This window comes from Varanus komodoensis, unplaced genomic scaffold (assembly GCF_004798865.1).
Source record: "Varanus komodoensis strain SLA01 unplaced genomic scaffold, ASM479886v1 scaffold10, whole genome shotgun sequence".
Lineage (NCBI taxonomy): Eukaryota > Metazoa > Chordata > Lepidosauria > Squamata > Varanidae > Varanus > Varanus komodoensis.
In genome coordinates, this window is record NW_025335269.1 from 21,801,579 (window position 1) to 21,822,503 (window position 20,925).

The 20,925-nt window shown below is 41.3% G+C and overlaps 1 protein-coding gene across 2 annotated transcripts in view; it reads right to left on the bottom strand.

Annotated features, from left to right (window-relative positions):
• ULK4 (unc-51 like kinase 4) overlaps window positions 1–20,925 on the bottom strand; it is a 205,339-nt gene that overhangs the window by 55,021 nt on the left and 129,393 nt on the right. For both annotated transcript variants that reach the window (XM_044456388.1, XM_044456378.1), the window contains one exon: window positions 12,793–12,978. In XM_044456388.1, the coding sequence (XP_044312323.1) occupies window positions 12,793–12,978 (186 nt within the window). The remainder of the gene's footprint in view (window positions 1–12,792; window positions 12,979–20,925) is intronic.

Sequence of the window (20,925 nt, forward strand, 5' to 3'; positions counted from 1 at the left end):
AATTTGAGGCTGTAGTGTTGGTCTTTCATGAAGATCGTTATTCTTTGTGCTGAGCCTGCTAGGGCTAGTATGAGGACTAGTTAGAAATTTATACAAGGAAAATCTGAACAGCTGACACCTAGCTTTTGAGTGCACAGCATGCTTTGTGGATATGTCAGGATGCAAATATGGTAAATGAAGCGGGAAGAAACATACTTTAGAATGTGCTTTGCTGAATACTCCAAATAAGGTAAATAGAATGATTGAGAACTCAAAATCTGGAAATGAACACATATTTTTGTGTTTGGTACAGTGGTAGTCATATCTTTAAAAAACACATGCACACAATTTTTATCTCCCTGTTCCCTTGGCCACAATAGGTCATGTTAAATAGCACAGAAAAATGCTATGCTTGTATACTTATAAATTAAGATAGGTTAACCAAATCCTAACATAACTTTCTGGGTTGATTCAGTTCACACCAAAAAAGGTATAAAAAATAGCTAACCATTTTGTGAAGGGTGGCCATTTTGAAATAGGAACACCCCTTCCAAATCACAGACAATACAGCTAGGGACTCATAGATTAATCCTGGCAAGTGGAATATACATTTTGTTCAGTGTTTTAGGGAATCTATAACGATTATAATACCTGAAAACAGAGGCATATTTTTATTATCAAAAGTGAACTATTCTTTGATTTTTTTATTCTTTATTTTTTTGCTGTCCTTATTGATTAAATAAAGTATGGACTACCCGAGACCAACAAGAGTGCTGCCTGCCACATGTCTGTCACACCTACTTTTACTCAACAATCTATAATAGGTTTCTTGGGAGGTTGCAGGATGTGGAATGTGATTCTAAAGATTGACAATAATGTTGTTTAGGGTTTAAACAGGCTTAGGGTTTCAACAAGCAGTTTAACACAAACCAGATTCAGATTTCACATTCAATGACCTACAAAGGAAATGATTGTAATGTAAAAATGGAAATGGGAAGTGGGTTAGTGGGGAGCAGAGTGCTCACTGTCTTCTACTCAGGCACAGCAACCCATGGGTTATGTTTGAACAACATCATAGTTGCACAAAGGCATTTAAGCAACACTTTGCATGTAAGAACCCTTGAATTCAAACATCTTCCATATAGAAACTCTTGGATTTTGAACTTAGTGCCTTACATGTCCTCAAATGACTATTTACATTTACTTCCAAGAGATTACAAATCATGACAACTATGGCAGTCAAGATCTTTAAAAATATACCCAAAACCTCAAATTATAGCGTCAGTTCACATAACACTACATTGTGGTTTGCAATAATATATCCAATCCTCAAGATTGCACACACACCCTCTTGTGCACTCCCATTTTATGACTTGCTTCCTCTTTATAGCACAAATCGTAGCTTGTCACTACATCTTAACTGCCAAACTATGTTTTCTGATTGACCTTCCAAGCAGGACTACATACTAGTTTCAAACCATGTTTTGTCATCCTGGTTTGACATAATGACAAACTATGACTTGTAGTTATAGTTAGACTATAAACCATTAAAGTAAGCAATGGAAGAAGAACGGGAAGTGCATGAGTCTGAGATCATGAGTTGGTGTTATATGGGAATTGACCCTGAGTATATATGGGCCTCTTGTGAGTCAGGACACTAACTGGAATGCACTTTCTGTGCACCTACACTGGAAAGGTTCTCTCATCTACTGGATAAAATCACCTTATGGGACACAAAGAAAATGTTTTCTTCAGGCAGACAGCCGTAAGTATATGTTACTCATTGAGTTATCTAATTCACTGCTTCAGATGCCAAACTTAGAAACCATTTTATGGAAGCAAATGTGGTTTAGAAGCAAAGAAATGGGGGTAGGTTATATATGAATCCTTTCCTAATAAAATGTTTTGGAAGAATATTATCTAGAGACTAGATAGGCTATGGGATCTGTATATTTTAAATGTTACTTTATGTTTTTAAATGTCATGATACTGGCTTAAATTATAAAAGAAATGCTACTCTTATTGGCTATCAATATATTAGAATGTGTAATTTAGTATGCTTTGAGTGACACAAAGATGGCAGTAGAGGTCAATGTAAGTCTTTAACTGCAAAAAACATACTCAACCATTTTAAGTTCAACTCCAGCAGTTAATTAGTTAAGGACTGTAAACTTATTTGCAAATGAGCATGCTGCTGCTGCTACAGAGCCCCCTAGTGGGATTCTGAATTGTTTCTGAACAGAGGAGAAACCATTCCTGACCAATTAAAAAGCAAATTAGTTTAACAGTGTTTTTATTAACTAATTATACTACTTCATTTCTATAGGTGGCCAAACTGTCAGCACATTCTGAAATCTGCCACTAACAGTTCAAACTATGAAAAAAAGTTTATTGTGGCAGAGCCTTCACTGGATCTTATTCTATCGATGTTATCAAAGAAATATGATCTAGTATTTATCATTTTTAAATATATATCCAGCTTTCTGCCAGAAATGATGATCAAAGCAAGAGCATACAGATTAAAACCAACACCTTAATTAAAATATAACATTAAAACAAGTAAATTAAAACACAATTAAGAATATGTGAATAGAACAAACAGGAACCGACCAATTCAGAAAGGAGATTTTTGGAGTGGGGAAAGTACGCATGAGAAGAGCAAAGGGAAGTCAAGGTAGGCTTTTAATTGGGGTGAAAGTCTTTTAAAGAATAAGAAAACCAAGTTTGAGTTCCTTATAAGAAAGAGTGTAAAGGCAGTGTACCACAATTGCATACTAGCATGACAGAAGATACTAAGGCCCTATATTTTCAGCAGAATGAATTGAAAAAGATTTTCATGGGCTGTACATATTTGTGTTTCAGTGAAGAGCTGCATATATAGATGCACCTGCATCTAAACAACAGGCATAGATATCACATATACAATTACCATGGCAGGATAAAAGAATCATCCTAGGTTTCCCCAGGACAAAGTTTTTAAAGTAAAAAGTTGTTTTTAAAATAAAACAAATGAATTAATTTGTAATTAAAGCATCTTTTACCCAGTTTTTCATTTGAACAGCTCAAGGCAACTCAGAATAAATTAAAATAATAAATTAAAATTAAAGAATTAAATTAAAATTAAAGAATAAATTAAAATAATGAATATCAAATATGTTTATAAATACATATAAATCACTTTAAACAAGGTATAATTGGAACAGTAAAATAGAAAGTGCAGTATAATTTATGTTTTACAAGAAAAAGGGAAATAACATTATCAACTTTCTATCATTCTACAATAAGAAGTAGAATTTCCCTTGATCTCCGGCCTCTCTGGCCCCGCCTCCATTCCTCTCCGCTGCTCCTGTCTCCCACTCCTCTGCCCAGCTCCCACCTCGCCTTCACCAGTTCCCTGGCCACCCGCTGCATACTCTCCCAACCTCTGCTGCTCCAGCAAGAGACAAAAAGCTCATTGTTAAAAGCTCATAATTAAGCTCAGCATTAATTAGTACATTGCAAATTAAGTGGCTCATAACTAACGATGCAATCCTACACAAATTGGAGAGTAAACCCACCTCAATTAATGTCATTAACTTCTGAGTGAATATATGTAGGATTCCTCTACAAATCTACCATCTTATTAGTATAACTGTTATGCCAATGAGGAACCTTCACTACTTTTTCCAGTTTTTTATGTGTACAGCTCTTGTTCTGGCAGCTGGTGCCCTTGTTTTTGTTGCTGCCTGTAAGGGGATAATATTAGGGTCAAGCACCCTAATATTTCAGATCTTGGAACAATCAATGAAGTTTTCCTTTTCTGGTAACATTCCAAAAGAGAGCCAGTGTTGTGCAATGGTTAAGAGTGTTGTGTTCAGGTCCCCAGTCAGCCATAAAATAACTGGGTGGCTATGGGCCAGAAACAGACAGTCAGCCCAACCTACCTCACAGGGTTGTTGTTGTGAAGATAAGATTGAGAGGAGGAGGAGGATTATGTAAGCTGCCTTGAATTCTTTGAAAGGAAGAAAGTTAGGAAACCAACCAACCAACAAACAAACAGTTTACTATAATTATGGTTATATCTTATATATACAAGGTGTTAAGCAAGATTCTGTCAGGATCTTATAATAGTTACAGGTGAACATAAAAGAAAGTGTTGGAAAGTAGAATCATTCCCTTGCCCCCACCTAAAAACACACATGCCATGTCTTGCTATACCAATATAAAATGCTAACAACTGGCACTATTAGCCCCAATTCTGATTCCTCTACTGGTCTAAGAACATGAAAAAGTCAGGTCATATTATTTGTCTGTCTAGACCCTGACTCTCCATGGTTTGTCAGCAGTCTTTCAACCCACCTCAAGGCCATTCATGGAGATGGGGAGAGAGAAAAGATGTCTTTTACCTATTTTCACCTCCTGATAAACCACCCTACCCCAAAGGGTTGCAACCGCAAACAGAAGCACTGCTGGGCGCTCAACACATACAAATCCTCTAGTGCCATTTACAACTCTCTCTTAGAATTGATTAGATGCAGCACATAGTTCTCCCAACTTTTTATTTAACTATAAATGCTCAGTTTGTTTATGGGGATCAGGAACTGGATTGGCTTTGAGGGCTAGGCTGCCTCTAGCAACTTCCTAACTGGAGGGAAATCTCTCAGTCATTTCAGGCTTCTCAGATAGATTCCTCCAATGCTGTGGAGGAGGTGGGAGCAAGATGGGGATGAGAAGCTGTCTGATTTAAGGTTACCTCATGAAGTTAGGCAGAACATGAGAATCTGTCTGCTTTAGAAAGAGTGGAGGGTTTTTCAGGGAGCAGGAGCCATTGCAACAAGAACACCTTGGCCCAGTCAGTTGGGGGTGGGAGGAACAAGCAGCCCAATTATAAGGTCTCAGGTGTTCCCACCGCCTAGCCGACAAGCAGCAGGAGTCACCTGATGGGTGGAGTCAGAAGCTTTACTGAAAGGTAGGGACAGAGCAGAAGTTTCAATTTGTATTCAACTCTTTACATCAGTAGATGCTTCTCCCTCAGATTCAGTAGGTTATTTAGAGCTCATACTGTTCTCTAACCAGTTTAATTTCAAGAACAGAATTGCACTTCAGAAGTTTTGAGTTTGACCAACAGAAGGAAGAGTAGGAAGACACCAGCTCACAACACTATTCCTGGAGGGGTAGATGATGGGAAGGGGAGGGAATCTTCCCCATGATGGCCCACCATGAAATCAACCTGCCTCCTTTTTTCTTTCTCTATGGAGAGACCAGCATGGAGGCACTCAGTTAGGATATAGAGAGGGACATTTCCCATTTGGGGTTGAACCGTGGATAAAAAGACCTGCCAGCAAGGCTTCAGGAGAGTTCCTTGAATCACACGGTAGGCTCTCTCTCCCTTGGGTCACTCTGTTCTGAGGAGCAGGAGTTCAGAGACTATGCAGGATGGGAAAGCTGGCCTGGCAAGCTGAATGCAGCCTGTGGGTGTGAGGTCTCCCATCCTTATTTTGGCTGCTATGAAGGATTTAGTTTTTAAGATGGTATATTCAGGCTTGCAGTCTGTAGTCTGAAATCAGGTCACAAATGGGCATACTGAATGGGCAGCCTGGCCAAAAGGGGCATACTTGGTTATTTTTAGAACTCAGTTTTTAGCTTTTAACCAGAGACTAAAGTACAAAGATCCTAAACATTTCCCTTTATTTAATGCCCTTTAGAATGGAGTATTATTTCAAAATGGGGAAATGGTGCTCCTTCTCCCTGTGTATTTGAGCTACTCCACTATAGCAGAATGCTACCTAGAAGTTATGTAGCAGAGAAACAGAAAAGTTCTTTGTGTAGTACTTGAATCTCAGTTCTGTGATAAAACTGAAAGATAAAGTGATTAATAGCCATGTGAAGAAAAGTTTAGTATGACTCTGACACTGGTCCCTGAGGCAAAAATGTTAGAGATAGCTACTAGAATCTTGTTCACCAGTGCGGGAAACAGGATGCTGCATTAGATAGACCCTTGGTCTGACTGAACAGAATTCTTCTTATGTTAGACTACATAGCAGCATGACTGTATTATTAGGCCATCTCAAAATCAAGGGGGCAAAATTGATGTATGCACCTTGTTTAGGGTACAATCCCATGCATGTTTAGAGAGCAAGAAGTGATTCAATGCCCAGCATACTGCCTAGGGAATGGTAGGAATTGTAGATCTTTTCCCTGTCTATTTTATTTATTTATTTATTAGATTTATATCCTGCCTTTTTCTTTTTTAAAAAAAGAACTCCTGCTCTGAATTTTATCGCCCACAGCGTGATAAAATTGTGAGGTAGGTTGAACTGAGTGTCTGTGACTGGCCTAAAGTCACTCAGTTGGCTCCATGGCTGAGTGGGTACTAGAACCCAGATTGGTTAAGTCCCATTCCTGCACTCTTACCCACATTACCACACTGGCTCTCTGTGTAAGTATGCATAGGATTGCATTGTTAATTGCTTATCATCTAGAATTCAAGGGGTCCAATATTAAAGATCTGTCAATAGTTAAGTATCAAATATAGTGTTCTAAAGTGAACCCCAAACCTAGTAAGAGTGCACTTATAGTTGTAGAAAAATAGTCCAATGACTTTCAGCATGCTTGCTAGGAATGCTAAGAGCTATTTCTGTCTAACTATGCAATGGAATATGTTCTTACAAGCTTTTTTCCTATTGGCAATGCACACAAATTTGAGATACATTCCCAGGCAACATCATATGATAGATGTATTTCATGGCAGACCACATGTCCTAATGAATAATTAACATTCTCTCTCTCATAGAAACTACACAAACACTTAATTTACAGCCACTAATAAAATGCAGGTAGTAAAGGACATGCATTAAAATATGCGGATGAAGAAAAGAGTTATACCAAAGGTAAAACACCCTATTTAACATACATTCATGTCAGCCTGATCCATTCTGTGCTAACCAAGAGAACATTTATACCCCAGAGAAAGTATCTGCAGCATGAAATGTGATACTGTAATTGTCAGCCCACACAGACCATCACCATCACGAGACAAATTACATTTGTTATAAATCTATAATGCTATTCAAATAAAAACATTACATTTAATAGTTTGAAGAATTGACAGCAGTGGGCATATGTATAAATGTTTAACTAGCATAGCTGTCATAATTCAAAATATTTAGGTTTCATCTCAAAAAATGTGAATCATAACACCATTTTTTAGTAAACCTAAAAAAGTGGATTACTGTGAAATATTGTGGAAACACAACCTCATTCCAAGTACTATTTTTAAACATCACTTGCAAATCACAGTTTCAGATTAGCTGTGTTCTGAAAGCTTGTATTTATTAATCCTAGACTGTTGATTCTTCTCCCTCTACTGCTTTCCCATTATATGCTAAGATGGTGGTTCTCTTTTATAGGGATCCTCAGGAGTATTCTGTAAGTACTCATAAAATGTTAAGCACCCTTAACATTTAAAAATCTAGATCTGCCATCTGATGTAAGTTCAAGAACCAGGATGACTAGGTTGTTCAAGCGTATTTCATAATGGAATTCTGATGTCAATTGTATCTTCTTCCCCCTTGACCCAGCAAAAGCAACAGAAGCTAAGATGGTGCATTGGAAATCTGTATAACATTGCAAAGAGTATTCTTCTATTCCATGCCCTCAGCTCCTTGCCCTGTTACACTTCAGAACTAGTACTACGTTTCTGTTATTAGGGATTATATAAGTACCATGGCAATGTGAAACATTTACTGGGAAACCTCACCACCACCACTGGAGTCTATGCTTTTCATTTCATCCTTTCTGTCAAACTAACAGCATCTAATGGCCTGGCAAAGAAACATAAGGGAATAAAGTCAGGGTCTGGAAATAATAAAACAGAGGTGCCACTATGCTTGAAGGGGTCCAGGCAAATTGTTTTTGTCCTGTTGATCATCTGTGCTTATAGACTACTATAGCCTTCTCCTTTTTGACCTTATGTGATCATATTAATTCTCTATGCAAACCTTTGTCAGCATCATATGCTGGAGTTATTACTCCAGTGATGAGGCAGACAGAGGCCAGGAGTTACCACTCCTTACCCTTGTGGTTACACAGCATGCTCTTTCTGGTACCATTACTTCCTTCTCTTCACATTTGTTTCTTCTCCCACTCCTCACTGTTTCTTGCATGTAAAGCACAGATCTGTACAAGATTCTTGCATGCCTGCCTACTGCTTTCTATCCAGACATGGGCATGAAGATCACAACACCACTCATTAACAACAGGCTCACTAGCAGTCTTGCTGCACACTTTCAAAACATATGGACATGTCAACAAGCATGCAAGTTACATTGATCTAGTGGATCTTTTAAATGGATTTGCAGAACCTTAAACAGCATCACAAATGGCTCCAAATAGGAGCTTCTGACATGCTAGTTTTGTGTTGTTGCTGTAGTATTATGTAAAACATTGGCCTGATTTTTAGGATTATCTAGAAATAATATGTGGCACTTCAAAATTTGATCATGAAGTCTATTTTAGCTTGACCTTAGCCAGTTGTATAGTTCATGGACAAGTGGGAAAATCTATCCTGGTGTTGATATGAAGAAATATTTAAAACTGTATCCAATCTCACTTCTAGAATATAACATGCAAAAAGGAATTAGGTGTATCACATCAGGGAGTAGCAGCAGAAAAGTACATCATGTTATTACAGAGACTGGAAATGCAATGGTTTAAGGTTGCTAAGCAACTCTACACTGGTAAAGTCCTCTGCATCCATGATCTCTTAAGGCCCTCTGATTTTATGAAAATATGTTCATAACTATTATACAAACATCTGCTTGTATAACAGTTATTGACACAATAGCAATGGGATAAAATTTGTAATGATATTAATATTAGCAACATAAAATATTTAGGTTAATAACCTGTTTGTGGTATGTATAAATGTGTCTTTGTCTTGATGAGTTTTTCATTTCATTTTATTAACAAAACAAATGAGAAATGGGAGGTCCATGAATGGAGCTCCTGAGAACCTTTCAAAACTTGGGATCCATCAGAAGGGGCAACTTGGATCAGTGCTAGAAACCCTATGCATGTTAAGGTGTGGACAACTACATGCTTCATGCCATTTCCCCAATCACCCCTCTAGTAGTAGTGTTATGGAACAGGGGTACAACATAGGCATGTGCTTTTCCTTGAGCAAGTTAACGGTATTTGGGGTGACAGCATGAGTGGGAAAAGTTAATTAAACTTGCTTTTGCAGCCCTGTATTCTTGATCCAATTTTGGTGCCCCCACCCTCTGGCTTTGAAAAAGATGTTGAAATATTTTGAAAAAGATGTTGAAAGATTCCATCACATTATCTCCAGTGCCATATCTAGTTCTGTCACTTACTTCAAGAAAATACATAAAGTTATTAGAGGCAACAAAATGTATTTTAAGGACACATAAAAATATAATAAGCATCTTTAAGAAAAAAAAGTAAGATTGAATTTCCGATGCCAAAACACACTCAATTTTTAATGTTTTTGCAACAGAATTAATTTCAATCAAGACACTCACACACACCTGAAGTGTTGTATATATTGAATCCAAAGTATCTCTTTGTTTAATTTCTTTCTACAACAAGAATTGGCAAGAACAATGGTTGGACCAATTATGGTTCATTTCGCAGCATAAAATATTAAAAGAAATGAAAGATAGATGTTGGTGTATGTCCCAAAAGAGAAGATTAATGAACACATCCAGACATTTCAGCAGCATTCCTGTGGGACTGCACACTGGAAATATTATCAGATAGGAACAACAAAAAATCCTGTGGCATCTTAAAGACAAATGCATTTACAATGGTACAAGCTTTCAGAAACCATAGCTTATTTTGTCAGATGCACCTACTAGAACACCTCTGAGAACATATGCCACAATAAATTTTGTTAACCTTTCAAGAGCCACTAGTTTTTCCATTAATGCAATAATGTGTCTACTCATCTGGAATTTCTAAGGCAAAGTTACACTCAACATTATATTCAGTGGAAAGACAGCATGGAGATTCTTATCTAATCTAAATCTGCAGGTCGAGACTGCAAATGCCAGTGAAAGAGTTATGGGTTTCTTGTTTCGTATCGCATCCAACTGCAACTCAAAATGTCTTGCAGAAGCTGTGTGTTAGTCTTCATTACAACCAAGGTGACAAATAAAGAAAATGGGTATACCCATCACAGCACAACACTTTAGTTGATACTGTAGAGAAAGATTTAATTACCCCCGCCCCCACCAAAAAACCCAGCTAAAATATCTTCCAAAGATACTTCAAGGTGAGAAGTATAAGATTTACAGTAGGTGTGCATATGTTATTTGCCATGTATTCCACTTCACTCTACTTCCAAGAAACTAATTTGCCACTTGTATTGGAGAAGTGTGAGAGGAATGAAAACTCATTGCATTTCCATAACTTTCCACTGACAAACTAATGTGCTGGTTAATGTTTTTTGTTGATTGTTAATATGTAACTATAAGCTCTTTACCATGAAGTGCTTTTCTTCCTTGATGAGAACAATCAGCCCAAACTTCTGCATGCAACCGGATTATTAAAAAAGCACAAACTGAAATGTTGTGCATTTAAGAATATGGAGAACTGTCCCTCAACTACATGAGAAATAATAATGCTTATCTCATGCTTGGTTTTGCCAGCACAGACCACTACGTCTTGTTTTAAAAGTAAGCAATGTAGATATGGAATACAAGCTAAGGTACAGTTTAACTACTCAAATTATTTTCTCATTAGCTGAAGCTCATTTCTCTGTCTCTCCTAATATGTGACTAATATTTTTCCGTTAAATATCTTCTGTTAACCTAGCTATACAGGTAAGGCCCCAGATTATAAATGTCTGGGTTATGAAAAACCTGTACGTTCCAGGACTCTGGTCGTGACCCAAATTGGTCGTGAGTCAAGTTAAATTTCCCCATATGGTTCAATATAAATAAGGTTAATCCGTTCTATATTTTTTAAATCAGAAAAATGTGAAGCAAAGTGACAAAGAGCAAAAAGATTGAGGCCATCTCCCCCCCCCACCCACAAGCATGGCCATCTCCCCACCCCCACAGCACAACTGGAATCGCCCGTCATCCCTGCACACCGTCATCCTGGTGTGCTGAGGGGGGAGAGACGGGCACAATCATGCTGGGGGGGGGGGAGGAGGCACAGGCGTGAACATGGGCATGCTTGGGGGGGGGAAGGGCGTGAACATGGGTGCACTCAGGGGGGGAGATGGGCCCCATCGTGCTGGGGGGAGAGATAGCTGAGGTTGCTCCTGCAGGAAAGATGGGTGCATTCATGGGCGCGCTCGGGCAGGAAAGATGGGCGCAATCTCGGCCATCTCCCCCACACCCCCAGCACAACTGTGGCCATCTCCCCACTCAGGGGGGTGGGGGAGATGGCCACAATCATGGTCGCCACCCAATGTGGAGTCCACGACCTGAGTCAAAATTTTTATGAAATTTTTGTTTGTAACCCAATTTGGTCGTGAAGTGAGGCATTCATGAGCCGAGGTACCACTGTACTTACAAATGCGCAGACTTCCATAAACCCTGTATTTGGGGTGGCCAAACCAAGGCTTGAGAGCCACATGTGGTTCTTCAAATTTATTTTGTGGCTTGCAGAGGGCTTGGCGCATACCTCCCCTAGTCTGGATTCCAGTGATGGCATAAGCATGACTGTGCTGAGCAAACCCAAGATTGCTATCCCATCCTGCTCTCTTGATGAGAATCAGGAAAAGAGCAGGTTGGGCTTCTGGCCTCAAGAAAACTGACCTCAGCATGCCCCGCCTGCTCCAGCTGAGAAGCGCAAAGGCACTTTGGAGGTTCTATGTCCACAATGTTCCAGGCAGCAAAGCTGGTGGTGCTACTGGAGGTGGTGGCAGTGGCAGTAGTTATTCTGGCTGTACAAGCAACCCTTGAGGCCTATTTCAAGAAAGCAATCCCTCCTCACTAACCCCCAGCAACACAATCAAACCCTGACTCTCCAGCACCAGGCCCATTTCCATCATCTTCAGTTACTGTTAGGCTTAGTGTTACCTCAAGAATGTTCTAAACTGTTTTAATAACTTTATTTATTTTTTTTACAATTCTGTATACCTGCACACATGCATACAGATGCTTGCTCCCTCTCTCTCTTCAGTACCTGAAGTTACTTTATTATTACTGTATTATTATCATTATTATGATGTTGTATTGAGTTTCAGATGTTTACTGAATATGGACATGTTTCTTAGGTCCAATTTGTAAGCAAGTCAGATCACATGAGTAAACCAAATATTTGTTATTATATATTGTTCCTTTCCATGTGTATAAAACACTTAAGGACATTCTCAGGAATGGAACTCTTTCTTAAATCTTGGAACTACATGTATAACATTCAGTTTAGTAAGGTATTTGTTTATTCATACTCTGATTCTGTTCTCTACATGGTGAGTGGCTACTAAAGTGGTCTTTATTGTTGAGACATCCAGATTATGGAATTAACTTCCCAGAGAGACTTACCTGGCCTTATGCTGCTTCTGGTGCCAGACAAACGACTTATTTTCCCAAAATTTTAGTTTCAGGCACTGTTTCGTTAAACCTTTACTGTATTTTAAAGGTTTGCTAGGTTTTAATTTGTTTTTTTACTTTTTTTACAGTATTTTAAATGCTTAATTACATTGCATTTTATGCTATTATGTTTTTAAATTGTTGTGAACACCCAAACTAGCACCTTGTATAATCAGAAAAATCACCTTCTTATCCACAGTGATTATTTTATTTATAATAGATAACAGTAGAAATATTTCATGAACATCCTGGAATGTAGTTGACTTACCAGTCTTTTAATGACTCTCAGTAAAAGCTTCTGATCTTTTACTTCTTTTTTGACCTGTAGCACTTCAGCAAAGCTGTCCATATTTTCTGGAGACATACTATCCGAATTGTCTCCACCGTAGAGTTGAACTAACAATGACAAGCACTGTGATGCATTCTCATATATTTCTGTATCCTCACTTGGAAGCTGTAAACAAAACAAAACAAGTAAATGAAACTCTAATGCCACAGTCTCAGAAGATTATGGATGAAGTAGCAACATTTGCTAACTAACTCAAAACAACAATTACTAACTGCCCTATCTAATTCCATAAAATAATTACTGAAGATTAATGAAATGGTAACTATAATACAGTGTCTTAACCCTCACACATTACAAATTCTTATGTTTCATATAACATACAGGTTTTGAATATACACATAATGTTCCTAATTGCTTAAACTCATTCTCTCTTCACCCCAGTCCTTCTGGGCTGCAAACTCTGTTTGCTGATTAAACATTGCATCAGCACTAACCTCAACCAGAGTTAAGACTAACCAGGGTTTATTTATTTATTTTCTGATTTATATCCTGCCTTCCACTTTAAGCATAATTTAAAATGAGTTCAATAGTTTTCTGCTATGACATTTCAGCCTCCATGGAAACTATTTCAGAATGTTAACATTCAAATATTTTGTCATACTCTTTCCTCTTTTTTCTCAAATACATCTTCACTCAAGCACAGAAACAATTCTGTTACAGTCAGAGAGACAGTATAGCATACTGGTTAAGAGTGTAAGACTGGGGTTTGACTTTCACCCTATCATGAGGACAAAAATGGACAGGAAGAGGATTATGTTAGTTACATTGGATTCCTAGCAATAGGAAGAGAAGTGAAATGTAAACGCAATAATAAACAAATACACAAATTTTGAAATCCAAACACCTGCAAAAAACTACCCCCACTGCATTTTATGATGCAACTTCTGTATTCCTAGGACTGAATCCCCTTTTGACTGGCAAAATTACCTTCATTCTTAGCTTGTTGAAGTCAATTTTCCCTGACATATGGCTAAGTATAGCTCATAATCTTTCTGTTTTCTTTTTTTTCTTTTCTTTCTTTCGTTTCCTGATAAAAAACATCATGTTCACAAAAATCCTACATATCACCTACATGTGAAAAAAATGATGAGCTACCAAATTAATAATACAAGACTAAATCCAGAAAAGCAGGTTGCTTACCTGTAACTGATGTTCTTCGAGTAGCCATCTGTGCAGTCACACATATGGGTTCTGCGCCTGCGCAGTGCCTTTGGCCGGAAGATTGATAGCTAACGGTTTCCTTTTCGGCAGGGACTCTGCTCCCCCTCCCCCCTAGCAGTATATAAGGAGCAGAGTGACCGCCATTTTCAGTCTTTGAGAGACCGACGTTCGGTTCCCTATGACATTGCACATTAGTACAAGAAGGTTAAAGAAATAGCGGTACGACACATAGGAGAGATTATAATATCTAAGTAAAAATAATCGAACCACCCATGACACCAAGAGGGGTCGGAGGGTGGGTTGTGTGACTGCACAGATGGCCACTCGAAGAACATCAGTTACAGGTAAGCAACCTGCTTTTCTTCGTCGTGGCCTCTGTGCATCACACATATGGGTAGAATAACAAGCTTACCCCACCCGGAGGAGGGAGGTGTCATCATCAAAGGACAGACGAAAGTACAGCTCTGCCAAAAGAGCAATCCTGTCTGGCACGGACATCTAGCCTGTAGTGTTTGGCAAAGGTGCACGGGGTAGCCCAAATGGCCGCCTTGCACACATCCTCTATCGGAACTCCCGATGCAAAGGCTGAAGAGGCAGCGACAGCTCTTGTGGAGTGGCCTTTTGGAATAGATGGTAAGTCCAACTTGGCTAGCTGATAAGCTAGGACAATTGTATTAACTATCCATTTCGAAAGGCGCTGAGAGGTAACTGGACAATCTTTGTCGTGCTCCGAATATTTCACAAAGAGTCTATTTGAATGTCGAAAGGATTCAGTCCTGGATCTATAAAAGGCTAAGCAGCGACAGACGTCCAGCATATGTAGAGATCTTTCTATCGGATTCGAAGGGACCGGAAAAAACGCCGGTAACACAATTTCCTGTTGCATATGGAAAGAGGTAGCAACCTTCGGAAGGAAAGACGGATCCATATGAAGAACCACCTTTTCCTTATGAAAATTTAGAAAAGGGGGATCCACTCGAAGAGCGCATAGTTCAGAGGATCCACGTGCTGAAGCCACTGCCACGAGGAAGGCTGTTTTCCAAGAAACGAGGCGTAAATCAATTGTCGCCATGGGCTCGAACGGTGATCGAGTTGATGCTTGTAAAACCACCGAGAGACTCCATGTAGGCATTAGGGGTTTTACAGTGGGATTCAGATTACTTAAGCCTCTCAAAAATCTTTTTATTAGAGGTTGAGCAAAAAGGGAAAAACCATGTATAGCTCCTCTGTAGTGGGAGAGCGCTGCTATATAAACCTTTATAGATGAAGGTTTGAGTCCAGACTGATGTAGTTCAAAAAGGAACTGAAGTATCTGTGAAACAGAGGCTGAGGAGGCTGGAAAAGAGTGTAAATTGGCGAAGTTAGAAAATCTTTTCCATTTTGCTGTGTACGACTTCCTGGTAGATGGTCGTAGTGCAGATTCAAGAATATACTGCAGATCCGGGTGCAGGCTCTGCTGGGTATACATGGTCGGGATGGTAGGCGGTGTCGATACCGATGTATCACCCCAGGTCACCGTATCTGCCATGCAGTCAGCTTCAATGATAGCAAGTCTGGGTGACGAACTGTGCCTTCCTTCTGGGTGATTAGATAAGGGAGAAGAGGGAGTTGAAGAAAATCCTCCCTGGAAACTTGAAGGAGAGTTGGGAACCACGGCTGTCGTGGCCACCATGGAGTGATTAGTATTCCTGTAGCTCCTTCGTGAATGATCTTTGCAAGCACTCTCATGATAAGTGGGATCGGGGGGAAAGCATAAAAAATTACGCCTGTCCATGGAATCATGAAAGCGTTGCCCAGGGAGTCCTGACCCACTCCCGCTCTGGAGCAATAGGTCCTGCACACTCTGTTCCCTTGAGTGGCAAACAGGTCGATGTCTGGTCGACCCCATCTATGAAATAACATGTTTCGAACCCGACGGTCTAACTCCCATTCGTGGGAGCATGACATGTGTCTGCTCAGGAGATCGGCTTCCGTGTTGTCGGTGCCCGCAAGGTGAACTGCTAGAATAGTGATACCCCTTGGTATACAACAGTCCCAAATCTGCATGGCGAGACGGGCTAGCTTCTGGCATCGGGTTCCTCCTTGTTTGTTTAAATAAAAGACCGTCGCCACGTTGTCGGAGGTCACTTGAACGATCTGATGGAGGAGCAGATCCTCGAAAGCTTGCAGTGCTTTGAAAACGGCAAGGAGTTCCAGAAAATTGATATGATTCCTGCCATCCCGATGGCTCCATCTCCCTTGGGTACTTAGATTGGAGCAGATGGCCCCCCATCCCAGCAGTGACGCATCGGTACCGAGGGTTACTGTGGGATACCGAGGTTGAAATGGAACACCAACTGTTAAATTGGCTGGATCCATCCACCATAGCAGGGATTGGAGAACTGAAGCCGATAGTCGGATTCGTTTGGTAGGAGGGTCTATCTGTGGCCGAAACAGTTTGTTGAAGAACAGTTGAAGGGGACGTAGTCGTAGCTTGGCATGAGGGACCACAGCAATGGAAGCAGACATGTGCCCCAAAAGGCTTTGAATAGATCGGGCGGAAACGGTTCTTGCTTGCTGAATTCGAGAAATGCGATGAGCAATCACATATCGTCTGTCTCGAGGAAGGAAGGCTCTTGTCGACGTCGAATCCAGTCGAGCTCCGATAGAGTCGATCACCTGCGTAGGGACAAGGGAAGATTTCCATCGATTAATGCAAAGTCCAAGGTTGTGCAACAGAGAGCATGTAAGTTCAATAGCAGACGCAAGTCCAGCTTCCGTATCGGCAACAAGCAACCAATCATCAAGGTACGGGTAGATTCGAATCCCGCACAGCCGAAGGTGTGCACACACAGGGGCCATACACTTCGTGAAAACCCTTGGTGCCGTGGCCAATCCAAATGGTAGAACATTGAATTCATAAGCTTCATGGTCTACCGCAAAGCGTAGGAAACACCTATAACTTGGGTGTATTGAAATATGAAAATAAGCGTCTTTTAGATCCAATGAAGCGAACCAATCCCCTCTTCCCAGCAGCGGAAGAATACTTTGTAGCGTGGTCATCCGAAACTTCTTTGGTGTTATGCATTTATTAAGAGCTCTCAAGTCCAGTATTGGTCTAAGACCTCCATCACGTTTCAGAACCGTAAAGTATCTGGAATAGAATCCATGGAGTCCTTCCGATAACGAGAGGCGACGAATAGCTCCCTTAACGAGAAGTTGTTGAATCTCATCTAACAGCACCAAAGAAGGCGTAGTATATCGAATAGGACTCGGAGATGGTACAACATCGAATTCGATTCCATATCCGTCCTGGATGATAGATAATACCCAGCCATCAGATGTAATTGACTCCCAAATGGAGAGTCGACTCTTCAGTCGATCCCCAAATGAGAGGGGGAAGGGTAAAGATGGGAGGAGAGGAACGGTTCGCTCGTCACATCAACGCTGTCGCCTGTCCGTATCGAATCTACGGCGACCCTGTTGGAAGCGTTGGGGCGGTTGCTGCCTGTAGCACTGGTGACGTTGTTGCTGTTGTCGAAGCGGAAATTGCGAACGGTATTGCGGGCGTGACCATGACCACTTACGTCTAGGTAAAGATTGTAATTCCATACGATGAGCGGTCATGCGAGACTCATGGATCTTCTTCAATTTACTGTCCGTTCTTGCGTGGAAGAGACCGGATCCATCAAAGGGCATTTCTTCAATTCTCCGCTTCATTTTGTCAGGGAAATTGCAATTACGCAACCAGGCGTGTCTGCGGAGGGAAATGGCCCCGACCAGCGACCTCGAATCCGAGTCTACGTGGTGCCTTGCAGTAGAAAGCTGTTGCACAGCGACTGTCATAGCTTCCTTAACAAAGGTTTTTGCAAGTTCGCCTTGGTTTCCTGGCATAGTATCTATGATGGCATCTAGGCGTTGCATCAAAAAATATTGGTAACGCGCCAGGGTGGCTTCGTAATTAGAAATCCTTAATCCCAGGCCCGATGCTGCGTAGACCCGACGGGCAAGGGAATCAACCTTTCTGCCCTCCTTATCTCTAGGCAAGGTATGTCCACGGGCCTCCCGACCCTGCGATGATTCCACCACAACCGAATTTGGTTTCGGGTGGCGGAGGAGAAATGGGATGTCTTCCTCTCGCACCCGATACATAGACTCATATTTCTGTGAAGTCGGTTGCGGCTGAGCTAGAAGGTCCCATGGCTGGGTCATTGCCTGTCTTAAAGTTGTAATAAGTGGCAAGGCAATGGATGTGGATCGTTCGCCTCTAACAACATCATAAAAGCGGTCCGTGCTCGGTCCCGACTGCTGGTGGGTTTCTATATCAAGCAATCTCAGTAGTCTGGCCATGAGATCGTTAAATGACATATAGGGTTCATGAGGTGATCCTGGTCCCTGTGACGCAACTGCCGCATCCGGTGAGGTCGAATCAGCCTCAGACTCTTCAGATTCCATCCAGTAAGAGGGAGGCACACTGGAGGGAGATTCAGCCGATGACTCCGATCTGCCACGTTCTCTAGATGGGGCGTTCGGGGCATCTCTGGGAGTCGAATTGAAACACTCCCGGTGGGCTGGTGGCGAGGATCGTTCCCTGGTCGGGAAGCAGGCTGCAGAGTAGTACTCTCCTCGTCTCGGAACGGAGGAGTATCTAGAGTGATACCAATCATCCGATCTCGCATCCGAGGAACGGCTCCTACGGCTTCTTGGAGGGGAGATGGCGATACCAGTATCCATCTGTACCGACAGCATTGGGGTTGGTAATCGAGCTCTAGGTGGAGAGTCTCTTATTTCCCCATCAGAGATGGAACACCTCCTCAATTCCATGATGGGTTCGACAGCCAGCCGGCGTGGTGAAACCGGTGGGGTGACCCTCATAGCCTCCTGGATGGTCGGTACCGAGGGAGTCGGTTCCGAGACCGGTATCGGGATCGAAGACGAGGCTTAGCCTGAATGGCATTGTTTTGCCTGCTCAGGGTTCCTCGGCTTTTTAGTCGGTTTGCTCGTCTTGCCCTTCTTGGCCTTCTTATGCACAGGGTGTTTATCTGAATCACTGTGCTTTCTCTTCTCCTTTTGTTTCCTCGGCAGGGAAACAGGCTGGTCGGCCATAGCATGTGCGCCTTCCTGAGAGGAACGTGAAGGCGGAGCAATGGAGGAGGCCGGGCATTGCGGCAACTCAGCCGAAGTTGGACGGCCTTCGGGTGGTGCCACAACAGTGGAAGACTTAGCCACCAGGCGGTCCGATTGGAGAAGAGCCTGATCACACAGGAGTTTTCGAAGGCAGTTTTCTCTATTTTTTCTCGCCTGTTTTGAGAAGGCCAAACGATGGCCGCACTTATCGGTTCTGTGCCCCTCCCCTAAACAAAGGAGGCACAGATCATGCGGATCCGCTGCGGGCATTTTCGAGCCGCATTTTCCGCATTTGCGGAACGCCTCCCGTTGTGCCATCGTAGGAATTTTGAAAAGAAAGAAGATAGTAAAGCGGGAAAGTAATATTTTTGTTATTTATTTATTTATTTTATAGGAACGATAAGAAGAAAGAAAAAATAGTGCACGTTAAAGAAATATAAGGGATACAACTTGATAAGAGAAAAAGGGCAAGGATTTTCGAACGAGGACCGAGGTAAGTAATAAATCTTAGTGAGAGCGAAGTGGCACAAGGCACAGTGAACGGCGGTCGCAAAGACTGAAAATGGCGGTCACTCTGCTCCTTATATACTGCTAGGGGGGAGGGGGAGCAGAGTCCCTGCCGAAAAGGAAACCGTTAGCTATCAATCTTCCAGCCAAAGGCACTGCGCAGGCGCAGAACCCATATGTTTGATGCACAGAGGCCACGACGAAGAACTTCTCTTCCACTGACTTCATTCATGGGAAGGGCTTTATTCATGGAAGGTATCTCTGATTTTTATGGATCCCAAACACTACAGTTCATCCAATTAAGCATGCCTCCCTGACTCTCTGTATAAGATTTCCAGGGAGCTGGAGGAGCTTTCCGTGGAGTGGAGGAACTGCTGTGAAATGGAAGGGGCAGGGAATTCCAGTTTCACTTTTAGCTCTGAAAATATTCCATAGAGACTATTTTTATAAAACTTGCTTAACTGGCACATTGTGAGTTATTGAACCCATGATGAGGTACAGTGCTTGCAGGCATCATATTCCATAGGCACTGTCCACTTAGAAGTTCTCATACTGTGCAAACTCAGCAAGCATAGGTTATTTATTTAAGTATTTACAGCAACAACAGAAAGAGAAGAACAGATAAAAAGAATAGAACAATATGTTAAAATAGATAATTAAAAACTATGATTGGTCTGTCAAGGAAGGCTTACTAAAATAAATATATTTTCAAGAGGTGCTGAAAACGGTATCATATTGATGCTTGCCTGACATCCAGAGGCAGGGAGTTCCAAAGTTATGAAGCTATCTTCTCTCCAGGTATACGCCAACTGATTCACAGGTCCTTGAGGAACCACTAGGAGCATGCCATTCAATGACCTCAGTTACTAAGAAGGTTGGTAAGGCAAAAGGTGCTACCTAACCCTAACCTGGTCCCAAGTTATTTAGCACTTTATAAATTAAACCCAGCCCAGTAGCAAGCTGGCAGGCAGTGCAGTTCCCTCAGCTCCTGAAAAAGGTATGCTCCTAACAAGTTGCTACATTCTATACTAGCTTCTGAGCCAACCTTCAGGGCAACCTCATGTAAAGTGCATTAAAGTAATACAGTTCTAAAGTTACTAGTGTTTGTACCATTGTGGCCAAGCTATCCCTTTCTGGGAGAAGCTGTAACTGAAGAACCAGTTGAACTTGGTAAGAGACACTTGGGAGTACCCCCAAGACTACAAAACTGAACTTGGAGATACAACCCTCACATAACCTTAAAACAGATCACAGGTTACTGTTTAACAGTCAACTCAT